Here is a 21,043-nt window from a genome sequence, read left to right on the forward strand (position 1 = left end):
TTTGGGCTCGAGAGGAAATGCACCATGCAGACGGCTGCACATTAAGGATGCTTGAACGCATTGGAACGTTCTCCAAGCTCCATCTATTTTGCCATGGTCCATTACTCTTGTGCATTCTACTCCTGCTGGAACACGAATGACAACATAAGCAGACAAACCCATTTAAAAACATACTGATGTTATAGAAGTTTTGTCTTTCGGCATACTTTTGACCCACAATGATTTTCCAAGGCTGGTTTTTGGAAAATGTTGCTCTTGAGTTGATCGACCTTGTGCGTATTGTGACACATCTCATGGTTACACAATTCGCCCAAGTTAATGTGAATCTTCTCACACTGCACTTCTGAACCATTGATTCTTCGACCAATATCAAATTCAGGAACAGATCAGAGTTGTGTGCAGGATTCACCATTGGATGGGCTCAAAGAAGAAACAACAGGTGCTTTTAGTGGCAATAAGAGTATTTACAGTAGATCTATTTAGTTAGTTTTGGTGCATGAAAATGCAGCAAGCTACTAAACTGTGAATTTATCCAATGAAAAGAAATGACTAAAACATCAAAAAGCAATAATAACCCTATTCAAAACATATTTCTATACACTTTGAAACCAAACTGATCCACGCAATGTCGTCAATTCTGAGGTCATTTGACCAAACGTAATAAATTTTTGCTTTGCAGATTTGTGTAGCTAATGTAAATCCCAGAAATTTTCATACTATATAATTTGAGACAAAAGTATGTTTTACGGTTTTCAGTTTTGTTCAGTGTTATTAAATCAATTGCTTTTAGTAATACCTTTAAGGGTAATATTTCACCTCAGCCCACATGTAGTTCCAATCCAAGAGCCGTAAACCCAGTGAGCTGTTCAGGACAGTAAGGAACACTGCGATCTACTACGTCTGCAATCTCTCAAACGTTTCGTTTTTATTATTTAGGTGCTTAAATCAAACAAAATATTGCACTTACAAAGGCTCTTTCCAGAAACGGGAGCTTAAGTTTAATAACTTCTTAGAAGCTTCCTCTGAGAACTCTTCTAACTCTGAGTTGAACTCCTCATGACGCACCCTGTTCAGTGTCCTACAGATGAAACTGTGGCAGACAAATAACGTTCTGTGATAGGCTTTGCACTGAACCGTGAGCACAGCCAGATCTGTTTTACTCTAAATAATACAACAACCGAGCTTTAAAATGTAAAGAAAATGTTTTATTTATGGGCATCAATTGCAAGTTTGACATGTTTAAGGTTGTTCTCTACAGTTCTAAAATTTCATGAGGCATCATGAAATCCTCCGCATGCATGCCTCTGTTACCAGTCTTCTGTTTTCCAGTTGCTGTGGCCTGATCATTAGATTTAGCACGGCACTTCCCCTTAATTACCCCTCATTATAGTGTTGCATAAAAAAACACTCGCACATGCGTATTGCTGCCAGATGACCCTTCGAATGCCGTAGATCACTCTGCAGCATCTGAAAGCATTGAAAAGTGGGCATTCATTCAGAGAGAAGCATTTCTGGAGGCCAGCATGCCTTTTTAATTCCAACAAGCACTGTTTTTTAATGTTCCAATGGATCAGCGGATGAAGGGAGAGAATACTACCAAAACTGGATATGGTAAGTGATTCAGAACAGATTTAATCGGTCTGTGCCTCTGTTTGCATTAGTCAATTAAAGCACTCATTTAAACTGTACACCTCAATAGCTTATAATATGAATTCATATGGCTTCATGCCCAAAAATACATGTCTATGGAATAGAATATAACGAAGATACATTAGAATTGATATCTTTTGCCCAAAATATTGTTTATTCTGATTACTTTTTCACCACTGCTTTCATGATTAATTATGGATATTTGGCTTATCCTTTTGAATACGCTTAGTATAGTTTACTAAAACTAAAACTAATAAAACAGTTCTGTTAATTGAAATTGAATAAAATATTGGTCTAAATATTACTTAATAAACTTAAAGTAAACAAACTATAAATGTTGCCTCAACAATAAACTATTAAAAGTAAAAGTTGAGGCACTAAAATGATTAACTGAAAATGGTAAAAAAAAAACTAAAGCTAAAACTAAAATTAAATAACGTTTAAATAGCAATATTTAAAATGGATACTAACAAAATGAAAAGGTACATAGCAAAAGTGCTAAAATTAAAGGGGTCATATGGCGCAAATACGTGTTTTTCTGTGTCTTTGGTGTGTTATAAGATGCTAATGCATGTATTAGACACGTAAAATTGCTAATATTAAAGTGTCGGAACAAAAGATGCATTCTATCTAAAAGCGAATGCTCACCCAGACCTGCCTGAAAACGCCTCGTGTAACCACACCCCCACAAATCTACGTCAGTTCGTGGTATGATTTGACTAAGACCACCCAAATTAAGAGGCGTTACATTTCCGTCACACGCTTGCAGTATTCAACCAATCACTACACACCTCGCCTTTCAGAGCGATGAGCTTTGTAAAAAATCTGCGCGTTTCAGAGAGGCGGGGCAAAGATGCATACAAACATGCACGGTATAAATACAGTGTTTTTGAACCTTAAATCGTGTATACACATTTCATTACATCTAAAACAAATGATAATATTCGTTTTAGCCGTGTCATATGACCCCTTTAAACTAAAATAAACATGAAAATTAAAATAAAAAAATAAAATTAATTCAAAAGAAAAATGAAACAATGAAATCAAATGAAAACAAAACTCTGAAACGTCCAAATAGGCAAATAAAAATAAATGTACATGTTTTTCTTCTTTATAAAAACAATGCTGTACTTGTGTATTTTATTTTGAAGTGCAAAATAAAAATATATAACAAAACAAAATTAAGAAAATGTATCTAAAAATGTAGTTTGTGTACAGTATATAATTTTATTGACAGAAGTAATTTCATCACAATTTTGCCAATAGATATGAGTGATAGAATATCGAACAACTGTTTGTCAATGAATACAAACAATTATGATTCCTTAAAAATGTGACTAGCAGCAAGCCATACACTGTAAATGAATCCTGAATCTATACAATCGAAGAATGAAGTCGTCATGAAATGCTGTGAATGGAAAAAACTGAAATGAAACAAGTGTAAGTTCAAAGAATGTAAATGCAGATCATGTTCCACTATCAGCTCATTACAAAAAAATTATATCACTGGTGTTTCTTGAATTGTCCTTCCCCTCGATGTTAATGGAATATATAAATCATAGATGAATGACATTGGTTTATCACTATTATACATATGAAAACTGTAAGTCTTACTGGGGAAGTGAATGTTAAGCGCTGGCTATATTCCTTGTAGGTTCTGTACAAAAACACATATCTAATAAATCTAATGCTTTTAACACTACTAAAACTAACTTTCTCTCTTCACATTCACTTGTAGATACAGTAGTGACCAATTACGAGCCTTACTGTATTATGATCATGAATGCAATATGATAACATACTCAGAACAACCTTTCAAAAATGTCAATGTAAACAAATAAATAAGTATTTACAATTTGTCAGCAAGAGGAAATACAAAAGAAATGTCAACTAAATTCTAATGCACAGAAAAAAAGACAAATAAGTTACAGTAGATAGAAGTAAAGGTCTGAATATGATACATCTCCCCTAAAGGCTCTTAAAAACTCTATTGCGTTAAGTTCTCTCCATAAGAATAACTAAAAACACACATACTGTATGAAGACTAAATATTGTAAAATGAAAAACTATAAACCCTTAACACAAGAGTTAATATTCAAGATGGCAGGACACATTGTAGCATTAAAGATTTTTGTGCAACCATTAACTGAGGACTTAAAGGAATGATTTTGTCTGACCAAACTAAGGATTCTTCTTTGTTGTTGTCCATGCAACGCATGTTTACTTCTTGATGGCACTTTGCATGTAAGTTTTTATAAGGTCACTATTTGAAGAAACATTCATCTGATTTGGCTTTGATAAAATCAATGAGAGTAAATACTCGGATCCGTCTTAATTATCTGCAAAAAAGATAGAAAGACAGAAAAGAGAAAGATCAATACTGACATCATTATTTTATTCTTTAAAGAAATCAAATTTGTTTTACCTCTACATTCATATTTAAGGTCCGAGAAAAAGACGGCCTCCTGTGAGAAAACAAATAATCCAAGTCTCCCCCCGCCAAACGTCTTGTCATAAACGGGACCCGAATCTGTCATAATCTGCTTGCCTTCATAAACAACGACTCTAGAGGAAAACAAAGATACAGAGTATAATTAAACTGAGTTAAAACAAACACATATATTTGGAATAACTCATATTTAGTAGAGTCTGTACCTAATGAAGCCGGTCTTTGGTCTGTGGATGAGATGCCAGCGGTAGGCGGTATAGTCTTTCCAGCCGATATTCTTGGGGTCGTGCCACAGAGTGCGCACCTAAATGATGCATGGTAAAGTCATCCATCATTTTAAGATCTACGTCTGAGCAATACCTTGAATCGTTTGAATTTACTGGAGAGTTTATTGCTTGTAATGGCATAAAAAAGGAAGCTGTCAGAACTGTTAAAAGTGAAGGAAACGCTCACCTGTTGCTTGGTGTTGCCTGTGTGCCATAAAGCATTGCGTAGTATTTCCCCAGTTCCTGTGGTGGAATTGACTACCTTCAGGGACACACCGGAGATGCCAAAGGACTTGAAGGGTTTGTCTTCCCAGTACGTCTGTGTGATCTGTTTCCACATCACTACGTAAAAACGTCGGCTAGACTGGTATCCAAACACGAAACCTGCGTAGTCATCATCCCGGTCGGTGTTGACGTAAAAGGTGCCACTAAAATCCACAGCGTTGAACTCATCAAATCCTGTTAAGGTGCAAAAAGATTAGAAATCAGCAAAAATTTTGTACTTTGGAGACATAATATGGAATTGTTCATACTGGCACTCGTCACTTACCCACGGCAATGCCAGGGTCAGAGTTGGCTGTCTGCACAAGTTCTTTGCCCTGGTTTCGAACCACCCAGTTGGGGTCAGTCTGCGTGGTCCCCTTGGGGTCAAGGTGAACCATCTGAAACTTCCGGAAGTCGGTGATGCTGATGGCATTGTTTTCCGGACACGCATCAAAGATATCCGGAACGCTGTCGTTGTCAAAATCGTTCTCGCAGGCATCGCCACGACCGTCCCCTGATGTAAAATAAGATCGTCATAAGTAAGCATGAATAAAACATGTTTATTTATAAGCCTTACAAGTTTTACATTCAATATATTTTGTTTTAAAGCAGCTTCACAAAATGTCATGCTGTCTATAATCCTTTAAGAACATTAGGGTGGAATATTGTCCATTAAATATGCGGTTAAGTGTTGAGGTAGGGAATTCAAATACTCATGTGCTTGTGTGCTTATAAGGTCATATAAAGCCGTATACTGTACACTTTTCTTGGTAGAACCTCTTCATAAATTACTCAAAATGCACTGACGCAGAAAATTAAATCTAAGCTTCACATCGTTTCACCATTTAATCTGCAGGCCACTGGCATCACAGTAAAGTCCTTGCCAAGAGGTATTTTTCCATTTGGAAAGATGAAAAACAATGCTTTTTCCCAAAGCTTCAGACACTACTTTCCAAGCCAAAATAAACTCAAGGATCTCCATTCTCCCGTTAGACCGTGACAGCTTCAACTAACACTTGGAGAGTGTGAGAGACGCTGAAAACCCTTTGGAACGCCAGGGTCAATTTTACCCCACTTAAATTTCAAATCTACTTTGTATAGAAAGAGCCCAAACAGTACGCATGGCCTGTCAACAGAGAACTTATTTTAGCATTTAGGTTTAACGTCAAACCGTGTGTATCTGTCTGAAATACCTCATAAAACACATTAAGCTCAGAGAGAGAACCAACCCAGAACGCATTTCTCTTCTGCATTTCTGATGCCAGCAAGACATTTACGAATCTCTTATCGGCCTGCTTTTCATGCCTTCTCTTTGATTTTCTTTTTATTGGACAGTTTCTTGGAAGACACTCATAGGAAATATGAAGCATGTCCAAAACAACAGAGGCTTGCACGACACAGAAATTGAAGGCAGGATTGCGCATTAAAACAAACAGGTGCGAGAGACCCAAAGGGAAATTCTAGATGTTATTTATCACTTGAGGATCTGCAGAGAAAGTGTTCACATGATGCTTCAGTGCCTGATATCATTTATTAAACACGCTGAACACGTTCTTTATGCCAGAGTCACACAGTCAACAAAAACTTAAATAAACGTTGTCTGAGCCAATTTATAAACATATATTACTGTTCTCACTGTAAACTGTAATTATGTTGGTTCCTTTTTCTCACACAAGCAACAGGCCAATGAAAAATGTAAATTCTGTCAAAATTTACTCACTCTCATGTTGAGCCAAACCCGCAAAACTTACTTTCTTTCCTAAAAGGAATTTGAATTATGGTCACTGGTCACGATTTTCTATGCAATTAAGATGAAGGAAGCAGGTCGCAAAAAAGGAATAAAAATAAGGTAAAACTTTCATACATCTAATACATTTTACACATTATATGATGTGATGTACGTATATGATATATGTATTTAAGTTGCATATCTTTTTGGTGCTTTGGCATAATTTTTGATGCTTGAATTTAAATTTATTTTTATTGCTATTATGATTACTTTTATGATTATTATTAAGAATTTACATTACTCTTAATAAAATAAAGCATATACAGTATTTATAATAATAATATAAAGTATTATTATTATATTTATTATAGAAAACATATATTTATTATTAATACTTATAATTTTTTTGTGTTCAATGGAAGAAGGATTGGTACAGGTTTCATACATGTTTGGAAGGAACAACATAAGACTGAGTAATAATTGTTTTTTTTGTGCGTTAACTGTTGCTTTAGAAAACAAATTATGAATCCAACAGTATTATAAGAGATACAAAAGTGGTGGTTTAAATGATTACCATCAGAGTCCAATTGGTCCTTGTTGGGAACCAGTCTGCAGTTATCTCGATCATCAGGGATGCCGTCATTATCATCATCGTGATCGCAAGCGTCTCCTTTCCCATCTCCATCGTGGTCAGCTTGGTTAGCGTTGGATATGTATGGGCAGTTATCCATGTTATTTTGATGTCCATCTTCATCTATGTCCTGGTTGTCATCGCACTGGTCCCCAACGAGATCATTATCTACATCCGTCTACGGAAACACGATGGTGACATGATTATATAAGATGTTTGAACTGAAAAAAGACTCGGTTTCTGGATTCTGCCATACCTGCTGTGGGTTGTGGACTAAGGGGCAGTTATCACACTGGTCACCAACGGCATCTAAATCCGTGTCCTTCTGGTCTGTGTTGTAAACGTAAGGGCAGTTGTCTTGTGTGTTAAGAATTTCTGAAAAGGAAAAAAAAGGAAAAGTCGCGTATCTCTTGTTGCAGTCTGATCGATTAGAGTCATTTGACTTAAAGGTCCAGTGTATTAAATTTAGCGGTATCTAGCAGTTAGGTTGCGAATTGCAACCAACAGCTCACTCCACCGCTCCCCCTCCCTTTCGAAGCATTACGGTGGCTGACACAGAACTACAGTATATGTCGTCACGTTTTTGCTTCTTTGCCGAAGGAGATAACGTATTTACGAAATGCGTTCTGTAGAGGAGTTTGTCCATTTAGGGCTACTGTAGAAACAACATGGCGAATTCCTTGTAAGGGGACCCGCGGTGTATGTAGATAGAAATAGCTCATTCTAAGGTAATAACAACATCACGCTTCATTATGTAAGGTCTTTATACACCTCTGAAGACATAGTTATGTATATTATATTCCATTTCAGTCAATAGATCCTACAAAAAAATAAACACTGGACCTTTAACACAATCAGAAATAGAATCAGAATCATATGGAAGAATATCAAAGCCATCTTTTATACCATCTCCATCTATATCAATAGCGCAGGCGTCCCCTTCGCCGTTGTTGTCCGTGTCGGTCTGTGCAGGGTTGTGTTCATAGGGACAGTTATCACAGCGATCTCCAACATCATCCTTGTCATAATCATACTGCCTGGGGTTGTACATCAAAGGACAGTTGTCCTGGAAGGATGTCACACATGCATTTATATGAATACTGCACATATTTCATGTGACAATATGGTCCATAAACTTAAGCTGACTCACCCTTTCGTCCATAATTTCATCATTATCATCGTCTTTGTCACATGCATCTCCCTGCCCATCATTATCCAAATCCTCCTGACCAGAGTTGGGAAGAGTCGGGCAGTTATCCTGCAGAGATCACCAAAGATGTTTATTACACACTTGCTTCATAAACCATGTGAAAGATCTGGAGAAATCACATGACGATAAAAGTTGCACATATCAAATAAACCATATACTGTACAGATGTCAGATATTCATGCTTTCTCTCTTATGAGTTCTCGATTCCACCAATATTTTCTTTTATTCGTGACGTGCACATATATTATGCTTTCGTTATTGCTTTTCTCTTGGCTCTTTGCTTCGGCACGGTGATGTCTTGCAGATTGTGGTCCTGGTTTTTCTCCGCGGTGTATCATGACACAATCAAGCAATTATCCATCATAGGAGAAGAATGATGTCATTATTTAATGTGTGTCCCGTCCTCTTCTACAAACTCCACCACTGAGACGTTTATATAAAATATATGATTCCGAAAGGCATAACACACGGTAAACATTCAGCCGACTCAAAACATTCCTTTATTTAATGATCTCTGGGTCCATGCCTGACTTGATGCCATTGTCCTGTGGGCTTTATTAAGACTAAACTATATTTCTTTCCGTTTTATATTTCTTAGCAAACTTCTCATAGCAGTCACCGGATCATAGCTAAACTTTAAGGTCTGGCTCCTATTAAATTAAAATAAAAATGTTCAGCCAAAGAGACCACAAAATTCAAAGCTCTACTGTTTAGCATTGAACTGATGAGAAAATCTGTTGGTAAACATACAACTGGATCCAAAAGTCTAAAACCACTAGTGAAAGTGCTAATTTAACAATTGTATTTATTACAAATTAGGCCTATGTTATAAGCAATAAAAGTTGAGGTAAAGTGAACCCCACAAATTTGCGCAAAACCATGATCTGTGTTATTCCAGATTGACAAAAAATGTTCCAAAGAGCATTTGTGTGCTTTATTGGAAGCCAGGAAATGTGACCTTTTCTACATCGGAGCAAACATGTTTAATTTCACACATTTTCTTGTTTGTAAAATGACCTAGAAATAATGCCACATGTAAACAAAATTTCATATGACCATATTTCCTTTTTTGTTGTAAGTTTTAATTTTTAAAAAATTAAATCGCACATTTTAACTTTTTGTTGTTTTGAATCCATATACAGCTGTGAAAAAAATAAAATAAGTAATTTTTTACGTTTTTCTGAATTCACTATTTATAGGTATGTGCTTAGGTAATTTTTGCTTCATTCTGTGAACTACTAACAATATTTTGACCAAATTTCAAATAAAAACATAGTTTCTATTTGCATTTATTAGCAGAAAATGAAAACTGGAGAACCAGGTCAAAATAACAGAAAAGATGCTCTGTATTTTTTCAGACCTCAAATACTCTTATTAACATTTAAGCAATACATATTTGTAATATTTGTACATTCAGAAAAGTTAAACATATTTTTTTATGTGATAACCTTGATTTTTTATCACAGTTTTCATGAGTGAATGAGCTGTTGGATGACTTTGTCAAACTCCTGAGGTTTGATTTTATTAAAATTCAACAGACACTGCACTGGAATGGCCACAATACAACTAGAAATGCTGATTATATATATATATATATTTTTTTTTCCGCTGCTGTATTTGCAGTTCTATACATTTGCACAAATAACCAGACACAACAGGTCAACAGCTCTAGATAATGTTGCGTTATGTAGTACCTTCTTGCAGTGGTAGGTGGCATTGGCTCCACACACAAGATCCTGATTGGGCCATCCATCCAGATCAAAGTCCTCTCCGCATATGATGCCATCTCCAGCATACCCAATGCGACACTCGCACTTGTACATGGGGTCGCTGAAGTGAGTAAGGAAGATGCATTCTGCATACTTGTGGCAACTGTGGCTGTTGTCTTTGCAGGGGTTGTAGGGCTCACACACCTACTCATAAAAAATGAAACTATATTTAACAACCATAACGTTCAAACACAACCTCAACATTGAGATAACTATAAAGGTGTCTGTGCTGGGTGTTATATGAGATGACTGACCTGTTTGTTGGTTTTAGCTGACTCGACTCCCATCCCGTAGGGTTGAGTCCCCTTGTAGCGCGGGGGGCAGGGTAGACAGTGGAATCCAGGATCAGTGTTTACACATTGCTGTAGGCCACCCACCTTATGACACACATCTGAAACCATATCACACTGCGCACCACAACATAGAAAGAGAAAGACAAGAGAGAATGAGGATTATTAACAAGATAGACTTGTTATATTTAAAGAGCCAAATTCATGTCTTTAGATTTGGCTGTGATTGCATATATTTAAGTGACAGTTCACCAAAACATTAACATTCTGTCATCGTTTACTCACCCTCTTGTCATTTCAAACCCATTTGACTTTCTTTCTTCCACAGAACACACACAAAAAAAGATATTTAGTTGTTAACTGGCACCCATTCACATGTATTGGTTTTGTGTCCATACAATAGAAGTAAAGGGGTGCCGACGCTATTCGTTTACCAGCGTTTTTTATATCTTGTGTTCTGCAGAAGAAAAAAAGTCATAAAGGTTTAAAACAACAAGAGGGTGAGTAAATGATGACAGAACTTTTATTTTGGGGTGAACTTTCACTAAACGTAAATGTCTGGGTTCAGTATATTTTTCAGCCTTTACTCTGCTCCAGTTATACATCTTAAGTAAAAAATCAAACTCAAAAAAATCAAAAAAGGAAACTTTGCCAACAAATCTTAAGATCTGAGGTCTAATTTTGTCTAAACTGTGCTGGATGAGAAACAAAGTTGAATACATATGTTCTTCTCAGCAATAGTAATAACTGTACTTGACTTAGCAAGTACCACAAATTATTCTGATCTAATCAAGCTGACCTCATTGACGTCTTCACAGAACGTTCCGTTGCCACGGAAACCGTTAGGGCAGGGCCCGCACTCCCAGGATCCATCGGAGGCCGTGCTACACTCAACTCCGGCAAAACAAGGGTTTGAAAGACAGCTATCTGTGAAATCAACCCAACACTTCACACAACTGTTTCTCTTTTGTGTGTAACGCTAACACATTTTTAAAAAAATTTATTTCTTTCCACAACCATAAGGATCTTATCTCAGATTTTAGGATTTTATATCATCTTCTTTTTGTTAAAGAATCTGCGTAGTATTTCTTACCAACAGGGCACTCCTGTCGGTTGCACACATCATTCTCAATGGCGTCTCCGAGACATTTCCTTCCTCCGTGCTGTGGAGCGGGGCTGTTACACTCTCTAACACGGCTCTTCAGACCCCCTCCACATGTTGCCGAGCATGCTGCCCAAGGAGACCATGGTCCCCAGCCACCATCAACTATACAGAGATGTAAATGCAATGTTGAGTTATAGTCCTGTATGCCATATTATAGTCAAATACACAGTTCATAGTCACCTATAGGCATCTGTTTTCTGAAATTTACATTTTTTGAATTGATGCATTTTATAATGTGAAGTTCAAGGCAGCGTTTTTGATGTGAATAAGTCCACGTGCTTGGGATTTAGTTTTGTCTTTATTTCAAACGAAGTGTACATTTTTTTGTATTGATACATTTAATAATGTAACATTTTAGGCAACATTTTTAATGTGAATAAGTCCATGTGCTTGGGATTTAGTTTCGTCTTTATTTAAACAGATCATTATTAAGTTTTATTGTGTTATTTTTCAATTTAAGCAAATGGCATAGTAAAAAATTAACATAAAGTTTTAAAAGAACACAACATGCTTAAATGCAACCTGCATAGAATTGTTGATGTAACAGACTAATGAAACCAGGTAAATATCAAAGTTGACGACCTTATTTTTTTAAATGCCTGAAATCATTCATTTTAGATTTTTACCGAAACCCCATGTTATATTTCGCAATAGCATTACTACTTCACACTCTGAGCGCTTAACCAATGCTTGCTAATGTGGAAATAACACATAAATGCTCACATATCTCTCTCCTGTAAAATGCAAGCAAAATCCTCAACATACAAGAAATTCCAGGGTGATTTCAGTCATCTGTTGCGTCTCAGTGGTGAATCTCATTCATTGTGCATGTCATAAGTACCTATCCCATAATCCCCTGATTTTAATTGCCAGCGATTTCTGTCCCCTCCCTGCTCTAATGATAACATAAGCTCTGGAAGAAATGACATCACGCACGGATTGTTTTTTCCAGTTCAGATCTGAACAGCAGGGGTGGATGTGTGCGGTTGAGCTTTAATTTGGGGTTGAATTTTTGGCATTTTTGGATCGCCATACTCACCCGGGCAAGGCTCCGTCTGGCAGCTCTGTGTCTCTCGTCCATCACCTTCACAGTCTTTTCCACCTCTCTGTGGAACTGGGGCATTACAGTGGCGGATGCGCGTGATCAGACCCTCTCCGCACGTCACAGAGCAGGACGACCAGGGAGACCATAAGCTCCAGCCTCCGTCCTGACGAACTGAGTGTGCAAAACACAACAGGTCTTAAAAGTCCAAAAGTATGACTTTAACAATAAAACACATACAGTGCTGTATTTGTACCTCTGCGGTCACATTTTCCCAAACTGCACTTGCGTGTCTGAATGGAGGGTCCAGCGCACGTGTTGCTGGTGTCATCACAAGAGCGACCCCGCTGCTGGGTGCCACTTCCACATGTGACTGTGCATTGTGTCCACTCCGACCAAGGAGACCAGCCGTCCTCACTGTCCATTGCTGGAAAGATATAAATAAATAAAAAACATAACAAAGTGGACGAATAAACGAAATGTATCCATTTGCATTCGTCTGTACTTACGAAGGCAAACCGGACAACATTCCCCGTCGATGAAGGATGGATTGGCACATGCCACTGGAGGACAAGTGATTTGACGACAAACAACTTTTCCTTCTTGGCAGGTACATTTAGTGCAGCTATCCACAATCCAGTCCTCTTTATCTTCAAACAGACGGCCGTCTTGCCAACACATGCTTTGCTCAGATGGGTTCTGCATCTTATTTAGTGCCTCTTTCATCGCCGTGTTTTCCTCCGTCTGAAAAATTCAGTTTGAAATAAATTACACAACAGTCCATCTTCTTTCAAGGAAAATCACTGCATGGAAAGTCTAAATACTTGTCTTTGAGCAATCAAACATAACCATCAGTCAGAATAGCTATGACTTGTTACATATGGTTATTCCAAAACTTCCCTCCCTTGTTGCCATGGATATCATCGATGTCAGACTGAAAGATTGTATCTCTAAAACTGCCACTTTACAGGAAGTGAAGAAAAAAACACTGCATTTTTTTAAAAACTTAAACACTGTGTTGTCAAAGTTGACAAGCCTTTTTAATACTTTTACTGGTTTAATATTTGTAAAACCCATGAAGGGTGACCAATAGTAATGATTAGAGGCACACCAAAAATAAATTCCTTTATTTTTATTTTTATTTTTATTGATTATTCAGAGTGATATCTGCCAATGCAGATTCTGAGGATTACATTAATATTTCATAACTTTCTGAATGGTATTAATTCATATAATGACTATTAATATTGAACATCAAACTGGTGATGTTTCTTAACATTTTCTATACAGAGCACAAATATTTTGCATTTTCTTGTCCTCTCCTCATCGACAGGATGTCTCAGCCCTGCTTATCGGCTGTTTTAAACAGTGTGAAAATTGCTTTTATCGACCAATCCAGATTACACATTGTAACACATTTTTGTTTCGACCGACCTTTTTATGGTTCTTGTTTAATTCTGTGGTGTTAATTACTGTGGTAATATTTATTTTCATGTAGCATCAATGTTTTAGTGTACATATTAGCTCAAATAATTTTTTATCTTATATAATTAATTACGATATATCAGTATACTGCAAATAAACAAAAACTGTGCAAATTTTCAAAATTATTTTCCATTTGTCACAGTCAGAAACTTGGTTCGTGAGGACAGTATTAGTCATAAAAAACAAAAATGATCAAATGTGCACTTCTGAAGTTTTGGACGACTCATTTTTAGTAACTGTTATGTTAAATTGTTGTTTTGAGCTCAGTGTTATGCCAGTACCTTGTCATTTCTGCATACGAGTAATAATACAAAAATGTGATATTCGTATGCAGCATGACGAACTTCATAAATATACAGTAAAATTAAAGCAAAACAAAAATTGTTACATTGTGTTATTGGACGATATATCGGTGCATAATGATTCATGAAAAATGGAGAACGAGCTATCAGTTCGACAGTGATGATTTATAATGGGCAGCAAGTCTACAAGTCTACTGTATTTCACATTATGTTACTAATCTACAGATACAAATAAGCATAGAAATGTACTGCAGATAAAACAACTGGGATTTTTTATTTGTATTGCTTCTTTTCAGAATAAAATAAAATATGAGTGCAACATTTGCCTTGTCATGTCTGTCTTTTTTTTACTGAACTTGTGGCAATGCATTCTGGGATTTCTATTTCTGCAAAGGACACATGTGCAGTTTTGCCTTAAACTGGCCAAAACCAAGTATTTTGGGATTAGGTCATTCATGTTGGAAGGATGCCAATGGTGATTTAATACGTTGTCCCAGTAGTCAGATTACAAGGTTTTTGGAACAAAGCGAGTGATATTGTTCACATTCCTGCCACAGGTATGTGGGCAGACACCAAATTATGGTCCAATTACTCTGTTTATGTGCTCAGAACCAGTAAAAAACCTAATCTCGCTGCAGTGACTTCTGGTTTGTTTAACATTAGACAAAATAAGCTTATATCAACAATTTGGCAGGAAGCTTCTGTGGGTCTCTTCTCAATTACAGTAGTTAAAAGTTCAAAGACATTTACTGAAGGTAAAGTTTAATCTCATTTAGGTCTGGAATGCGGTGAAGTATGAAAAAAATCAAGACCAAAAGCATGAAAACACTTCAAATACACATCAAATACACTTTTTAAGTTATTGTTTGATATTACAAAGACAGAACAAAGTAGGTCAGATCTGGATTTTTCAGTGGATACATCTGGATCTGTCAACGCAAGACTCACCACTTTCTGCAAACCATCTATGAGGTTGCTAACAACAACTCTCAGACCCTTGAGCTCCTGGAAGAGGTTGGCCAGCTCCTCACAAGAACGTTCACACATCAGTTCTGAGGAGCTTGTGGCTGGAACATCAGTGTTTTGGCCAATCACATTGGTGGCTATTGAAGATGGAACGTCCACCACTTCTGCGCTCTCACTGACTGCGTTTTCCTCCACTGGGAAAGACAAAAAATGTGAACAAAGTATGAATTTATGATTAATGCATGAGGTCTGAGGGTCAGTTCAGCAGCTTGAGGACAACTATTACATCTGTTAGATTTGCTATGTGATTTGTTACATTTGTTAGAAGTACTGTGGAATGCAGAAATTTCAATCATCTGAATCTTACTTTCAATTTTACTGAAATCTTAAACACTCAGATTCTGCCATCAGAAGTCTTGACTCCTCCTTAAAGGGATAGTTCACCCAAAATGATAATTCTCTCTTCATTTACTCACCCTCAAGTTCTTCCAAACCTGTATACATTTCTTTATTCTGTTGAACACAAATAAAGATATTTTGAAGAATGTGCAAACCCAAACAGTTCTGGGGCACCATTGACTACCATAGTAGCATTTTCTCCTACTATGGTAGCCAATAGTACCCCAGAACGGTTGGGTAACAAACATTCGTCCAAATATTTGTATATGTGTTCAGCAGAACAACAACATTTATACAGGTTTGGAACAAGTTTGAGTAAATAATGACAAAATTATCATTTTGGGGTGAACTATCCCTTTAAATCTCAAATTAGTTCAAATATATATTTCATGTCCACTTATTATTTGGTACATAACTATGTAATATAGACAGATAAAAGTACAGTCAACTGGTCAGTATGTGAAAATAAATACATAAGACCTACAAAACCTGATCAAAAAGTCTTGGGGAATTTTGCAATACTGACCAGGTAACTGATCTGTAGATTATACCGTTCTTACATATCAACAACAATATACTGTAAGCCTTATAAAACGTGACATTGAAGACTTTGACATTGAAAGAGTGAACTGTTACAGTACATACGGTCACATCAACCTTGGTAGCTATTTCCATTCTTTACATATGACTGTTTTAAAAAGGTTCATATAAAAAATCCCAACCATGGCACAACATTTACAAATTAATCTAGCAAAATGCAGTACAAGCATTGCAGATACATAAACACAATCTGGAAAAGTTGTTGTTTCACAAAACTTCTACCAATGATTCAAAAAACAAGAGAAGCAGTGAATAAGGACTCGGCAGGAGGTCACAGATTAACAGTGGGAATAGGGAGGCATTCGACCTGTGTTAACAGAAGATTGTCCATAGCTGAAGGCTACCGAGAATGCAGACTAGTACATCAGTAGGGAGTTTTCCCAGCATGCCGACTAGACCTGTTTGCAATAAATCTTTATACACGGCGCTCAGACGCTTGAAGATTGTAATAGGAAGCCAAATTAAAAAGTTTAGAGGGCTCCTGTGATGTAACACGCATGTAACCGCAAGCTATTTTAAGGCACACAGACCTATCTCAGCAATTGCTGTCTTTTGAAGCAAACATTTTTGAAGTTATTTTTAGGTAGTTCAGAACGACCACGGTATAATATAAGTATGGGTGAGGTGGTAGTGTGAATTTTTTCCACTTAGCAAAAGTTGTGGCTAAATGATATGTAGATGTCGCGGGGTGTACGGTGAACATGCACACAGAAAAGTTTTCTATATCATGATCTAAATCCCATGTGATGCCGGCAATGTTTTTATATCTGTGGAACTCATTTAATTGTCCAGTGGCTACATGTGTGTCTGTGTGTGTATGCGGGAGTGCAAACATGTATGTGGTTGCATTCATGTTTAACTTTTACCATCAACACCGCACCTTCTCCCTTATTGGCCTTCTGACCTACTGACCCGTCTATTTAACCTCACATATGATGGCTTTACTTCTGACATGGTCATTTCATTCAGGTGAGCAAAGAACCTGCAGTTTCTTAAAATTACACCTACAATTACGAGCACAAACCGAAAAATGACTAATTTCTGTCTTTATCATTCTGCCAACCTCATGTTGTTCCAAACCTATATGGCTTCCTTCCTTGCAACACCAGAAGAGAATTGTTGAAATTTTAATCTAAATTATGATTGGATTACATTTTTAAAGGCTCACTGGATTGATAGGTTGGTTCTATAGACAAATATAGCGTTGTGGTAGTACATGCAAATCCAAGCTAATTATTTCTTTAGTCGGGATTGTTCATGTCTCCACAAGAGTGAGACCCTCTAAGAATGTTTATTTTTTAAGGTTAACTTTCAGGAGCCGAAAACCTTCACTTGAGTAAGGAATGTCAAAAGCCTGTTCAAGACCCCGTTCTTTCCAAAGCCATGAACAGCACCTCAAGCTGACGTTGACATTAAAAAAAAATGAACATTCAACTTTTAGCAGTGGACAAAAGATTTAATCATTCCTGAACAAATGTCATGACAGCAGGAAACTTTGGTTTGGTTTAACCCAAGTCTTGGGTTTGTCCATATTTTATCCAACCAGAAACAACCCAGCATTTTTAGAATGCATGTGATACATTCATTTTAATTACATTATAAAGACAAACGGGGAACACATCTTTTGTGTTTCACAAAGGAAAGCAAAGTGGTTTAAAACAACTTGAGGTTGAGTAAATAATGACAGGATTCGTATTTCCTTCTACTTGTAAGTTATATATTGTTTTCACAGCAGTTTCCATTAATCGAAACTCCATCTCGATTCCAAAGGTTTGATTTCTTGGAGCAACTTTTAGTTGGCTGGCGAAAAGTGTTGAAAGAATCGTAAGACTCACAAATCCCTCCTACCTGGGCTTCCGAGATCACATCCGCCGTTTTCCAGAATGTCCTCAAGTGGGGTGTCAAAGATAAAACGTACATTCTGCAGTAAACCCTGAAAGAAACATCAGCAGCTGTCAGGCGTCCTGTGCCAATTTCAACCGTTCACATACATCTCCCTTAGCTGGAAAGTTGTGTCGGATTTACAGAACACTAGAGAGGACCAGCCATAATTTATAGGCATTCCCTGAAACCACTAATGCTGACTAAATCTAATAGTCGGCAAAATGTAAAAACAGATTAGTCACAGCTATTTAGACTATACTTGATATCATGTATTTGAACAAGTTCTAGATTGTGTCATAAATGCATGGGTTCTGTAAGTGACATCATACATACCCTAAAATGGCTTTCTCGGGTGGCCCCTTTGGCCACAAACAAACGGCCGCCCGTGGCGCTTAGGTGCTCATAGAAAGGTTCATCGAGGATGAAGCTATCAATGAGCCCACAGCCAATGTACAAAGTTGCTGTCTCCCCATGCACATAAAGAGTTACGTTCTTCCACTGTGAATCTGAGAGGTCTACATCCTCAAAAGAGATCACATTGCGTGAGCCATCAGCCCACCAGTACACCAAATCTAAAGTGTTGGTTCGGCCATCCGAAACGACCTCAAACTGTCTGCGCTCTCCGGGACCCTCCAGCGCGAGGATTGTGCCACGGGACGTGCGATCCTGCCGTAGGGTAGCTGTCAGAATGAAGCCTTCATTGTTTTGTATCTGCAGTAATAGTTTTTGGAGCACTGCAGAGTTGATAGAGGGGAGCTGGTCGAAGCGGATGAAACGGTATGCTGGGGAATCGGTGTCCAGACCCTTGAAAAGCTTTACACCGACAGTCTTGCGTGTGATCCCACTGGTGTCAAACATGTCAAAAACTGTTTCATCTTCCAGCTGTGCATCTGGGAAGGGGGCCATATGAGTTTGTTCATTGTTTTACACTGGCACATTAGTCACATGTACACTTTATCTACACCATTCATGCATCTTTGTGTTAAGATGTGCATGTTATAGAAGATACCCCTGGCTATTATGTGCATCAACCTACTTAGCACATACTTAGAATCAAATGTAAAGTATAATACAATGTAAGTCGCTTTGGATAAAAGTGTCTGCCAAATTATTTAATGTAAATGTATAAAGTGTTGGGGCTGTAGCCAAAATTATATTAACTAATATGCGAATACATGTAGTCTAATAGGCAAGACATTTAATATAATAATGATAGTAAAGAGACAATTATATTAATGTAAACAACTACACATTTTGTAAAACTACACAACATTTAAACAAATTTGCTATATGAACTTCACAAATGTCTAAGGAAAAAACGATAAAACGAAAGACGTATTACCTTGCGTTTTCACGGAGACACACAGAAGCCAAAGTGCCAACCAGGCATGACATCTTCTGAGGATCATTCTTCTTTATATCACCAAATAATAATCCCTATCAAATTCTGATCGTTCACGTTTGTAAAATCAACTGTCACTGTGGCCCTGCTCGACTGAAACCAGGACAGCACACCTAGCATTAAAAAAACTCAATTAGATTTGAAAATCTGCGTGATTTGGCATGCCATTCCTTGGGTAGCCCCGTGCGCAATGGAGAAAACGTAGCCGTTCCCAAACCCATGCGCATGAGCTTGCGTATAATATATTTGTTGTAGTTTATAGAATAGAGGATCTAATAAATCAGTTTAATAAGCTTTAGTACTGTGCAACATATTAGGTCGTTGTCTATACATGTAATTACATAACAAGTACGTTGACGTCTGAAATTAAAACAGCAACAAACACCTCCTTACCTGAAGCAAAGACGAACTCCGTGTAATGTGACAAAAAACGAACAAAAATGAAGGTTGATTTTTCTGTAGATGATGAATATAACTTTTGGTTCCAGTCCGTATCGATTTCCACAAAGGTAAGCACGAGAAAACAATCAAAAAGTCATTGCGTAAAACCTGGAGATGCCACCGGTGCCCAAAGGCGAAGTTTAAAATTCGCGCACGAAGCGAGGGATGCACGGAGGGATGGAGTAAATCAACTTTTATTCTTAGGTCATGAGATGTTACTGAACCATGTCTTTACATTCCAGTATTGATATATGATAAATCCAGATTACGTCGCATTCACGCGCTCCTTTCTCATAATTTATCCCTCTTGAATTTTATCATGAGGGGCGCGCATATTTGGTTTCAAATGGGAGTGTTTATTGGCTGGAGGGGGTCTGAAGGAGGGGCTAGACACCCGACTGGAGAAGTTTGGATTGTTGCTGTGACAGCACGTCATGATGGATTTCCTTTAGCTAATCCAGTTGCTCTGGATCAAGCCTGGGGCTGTTGGGGTAAATGGTGAAACCAAGACTACAAGCATAGGTATGTGGGAAGGCTAAGATTGATGTCAAGTTTATATTGAAAAGGAGTGTCCTTGGACACATGCCAGATGCTGCACACCATATAGAATAACAAAATATGCAGTATGCAGTACATTTTCATTTTATTTCTGTCACATTCGTCTTTAATACATTAAATAAAATACTGATTGCACAATATTTAAAAATCATTTGTCCCCACAATACCAAATACATAAACATGATACATTTAAAATAGTTTTGAAATACTTTATAAATACAGTTACAGTTCAAAATCAACAGCACATTTGGTCTAGACTAAAATCAAGTTCGGAAAAATTCATATATTTCAAAAAGGGATTTATTGTATCATTTACATTTAGATTGAACAGTTCCTCTGCACCTGTTCTCTCAGGAGTTCTACATTCCTTGGTGTTTTTAGAAAGCGATAGAACATTTTTTCAAAGCTAGACATTCCATCAATTTTTGTTGTGTAAGAACATAACTTTAAGTGGACATACAGTACACTCTACTTAGACAGGTGATACTTTGGATTGCACTAAAGGTTAAACAAATCAAAGGTTGCTCAAACAAACCAGAAA

At 37.2% G+C, this 21,043-nt stretch overlaps 1 protein-coding gene across 1 annotated transcript; it reads right to left on the reverse strand.

Moving 5' to 3' along the window:
- Positions 1 to 2,847: 2,847 nt before the first annotated feature.
- Positions 2,848 to 20,257, reverse strand: thbs2b (thrombospondin 2b). Its single transcript, XM_057359023.1, has 21 exons — positions 19,897 to 20,257; positions 19,444 to 19,616; positions 18,435 to 18,991; positions 18,066 to 18,150; positions 15,201 to 15,412; positions 12,975 to 13,209; positions 12,722 to 12,892; positions 12,463 to 12,639; positions 11,352 to 11,525; positions 11,058 to 11,185; positions 10,223 to 10,375; positions 9,894 to 10,112; positions 8,140 to 8,247; positions 7,896 to 8,055; positions 7,246 to 7,364; positions 6,933 to 7,167; positions 4,916 to 5,143; positions 4,553 to 4,824; positions 4,306 to 4,403; positions 4,076 to 4,215; positions 2,848 to 3,989 (listed from the first exon to the last, which is right to left on the reverse strand). Exons 2-21 carry the CDS (start codon positions 19,508 to 19,510, stop codon positions 3,982 to 3,984), a joined length of 3,546 nt encoding a protein of 1,181 aa, XP_057215006.1. The 5' UTR covers positions 19,511 to 19,616; positions 19,897 to 20,257; the 3' UTR covers positions 2,848 to 3,981.
- Between the last annotated feature and the right edge of the window lie 786 nt (positions 20,258 to 21,043).

The sequence above is a fragment of the Triplophysa rosa genome, linkage group LG18 (assembly GCF_024868665.1).
Source record: "Triplophysa rosa linkage group LG18, Trosa_1v2, whole genome shotgun sequence".
In the NCBI taxonomy this organism is placed as follows: domain Eukaryota; kingdom Metazoa; phylum Chordata; class Actinopteri; order Cypriniformes; family Nemacheilidae; genus Triplophysa; species Triplophysa rosa.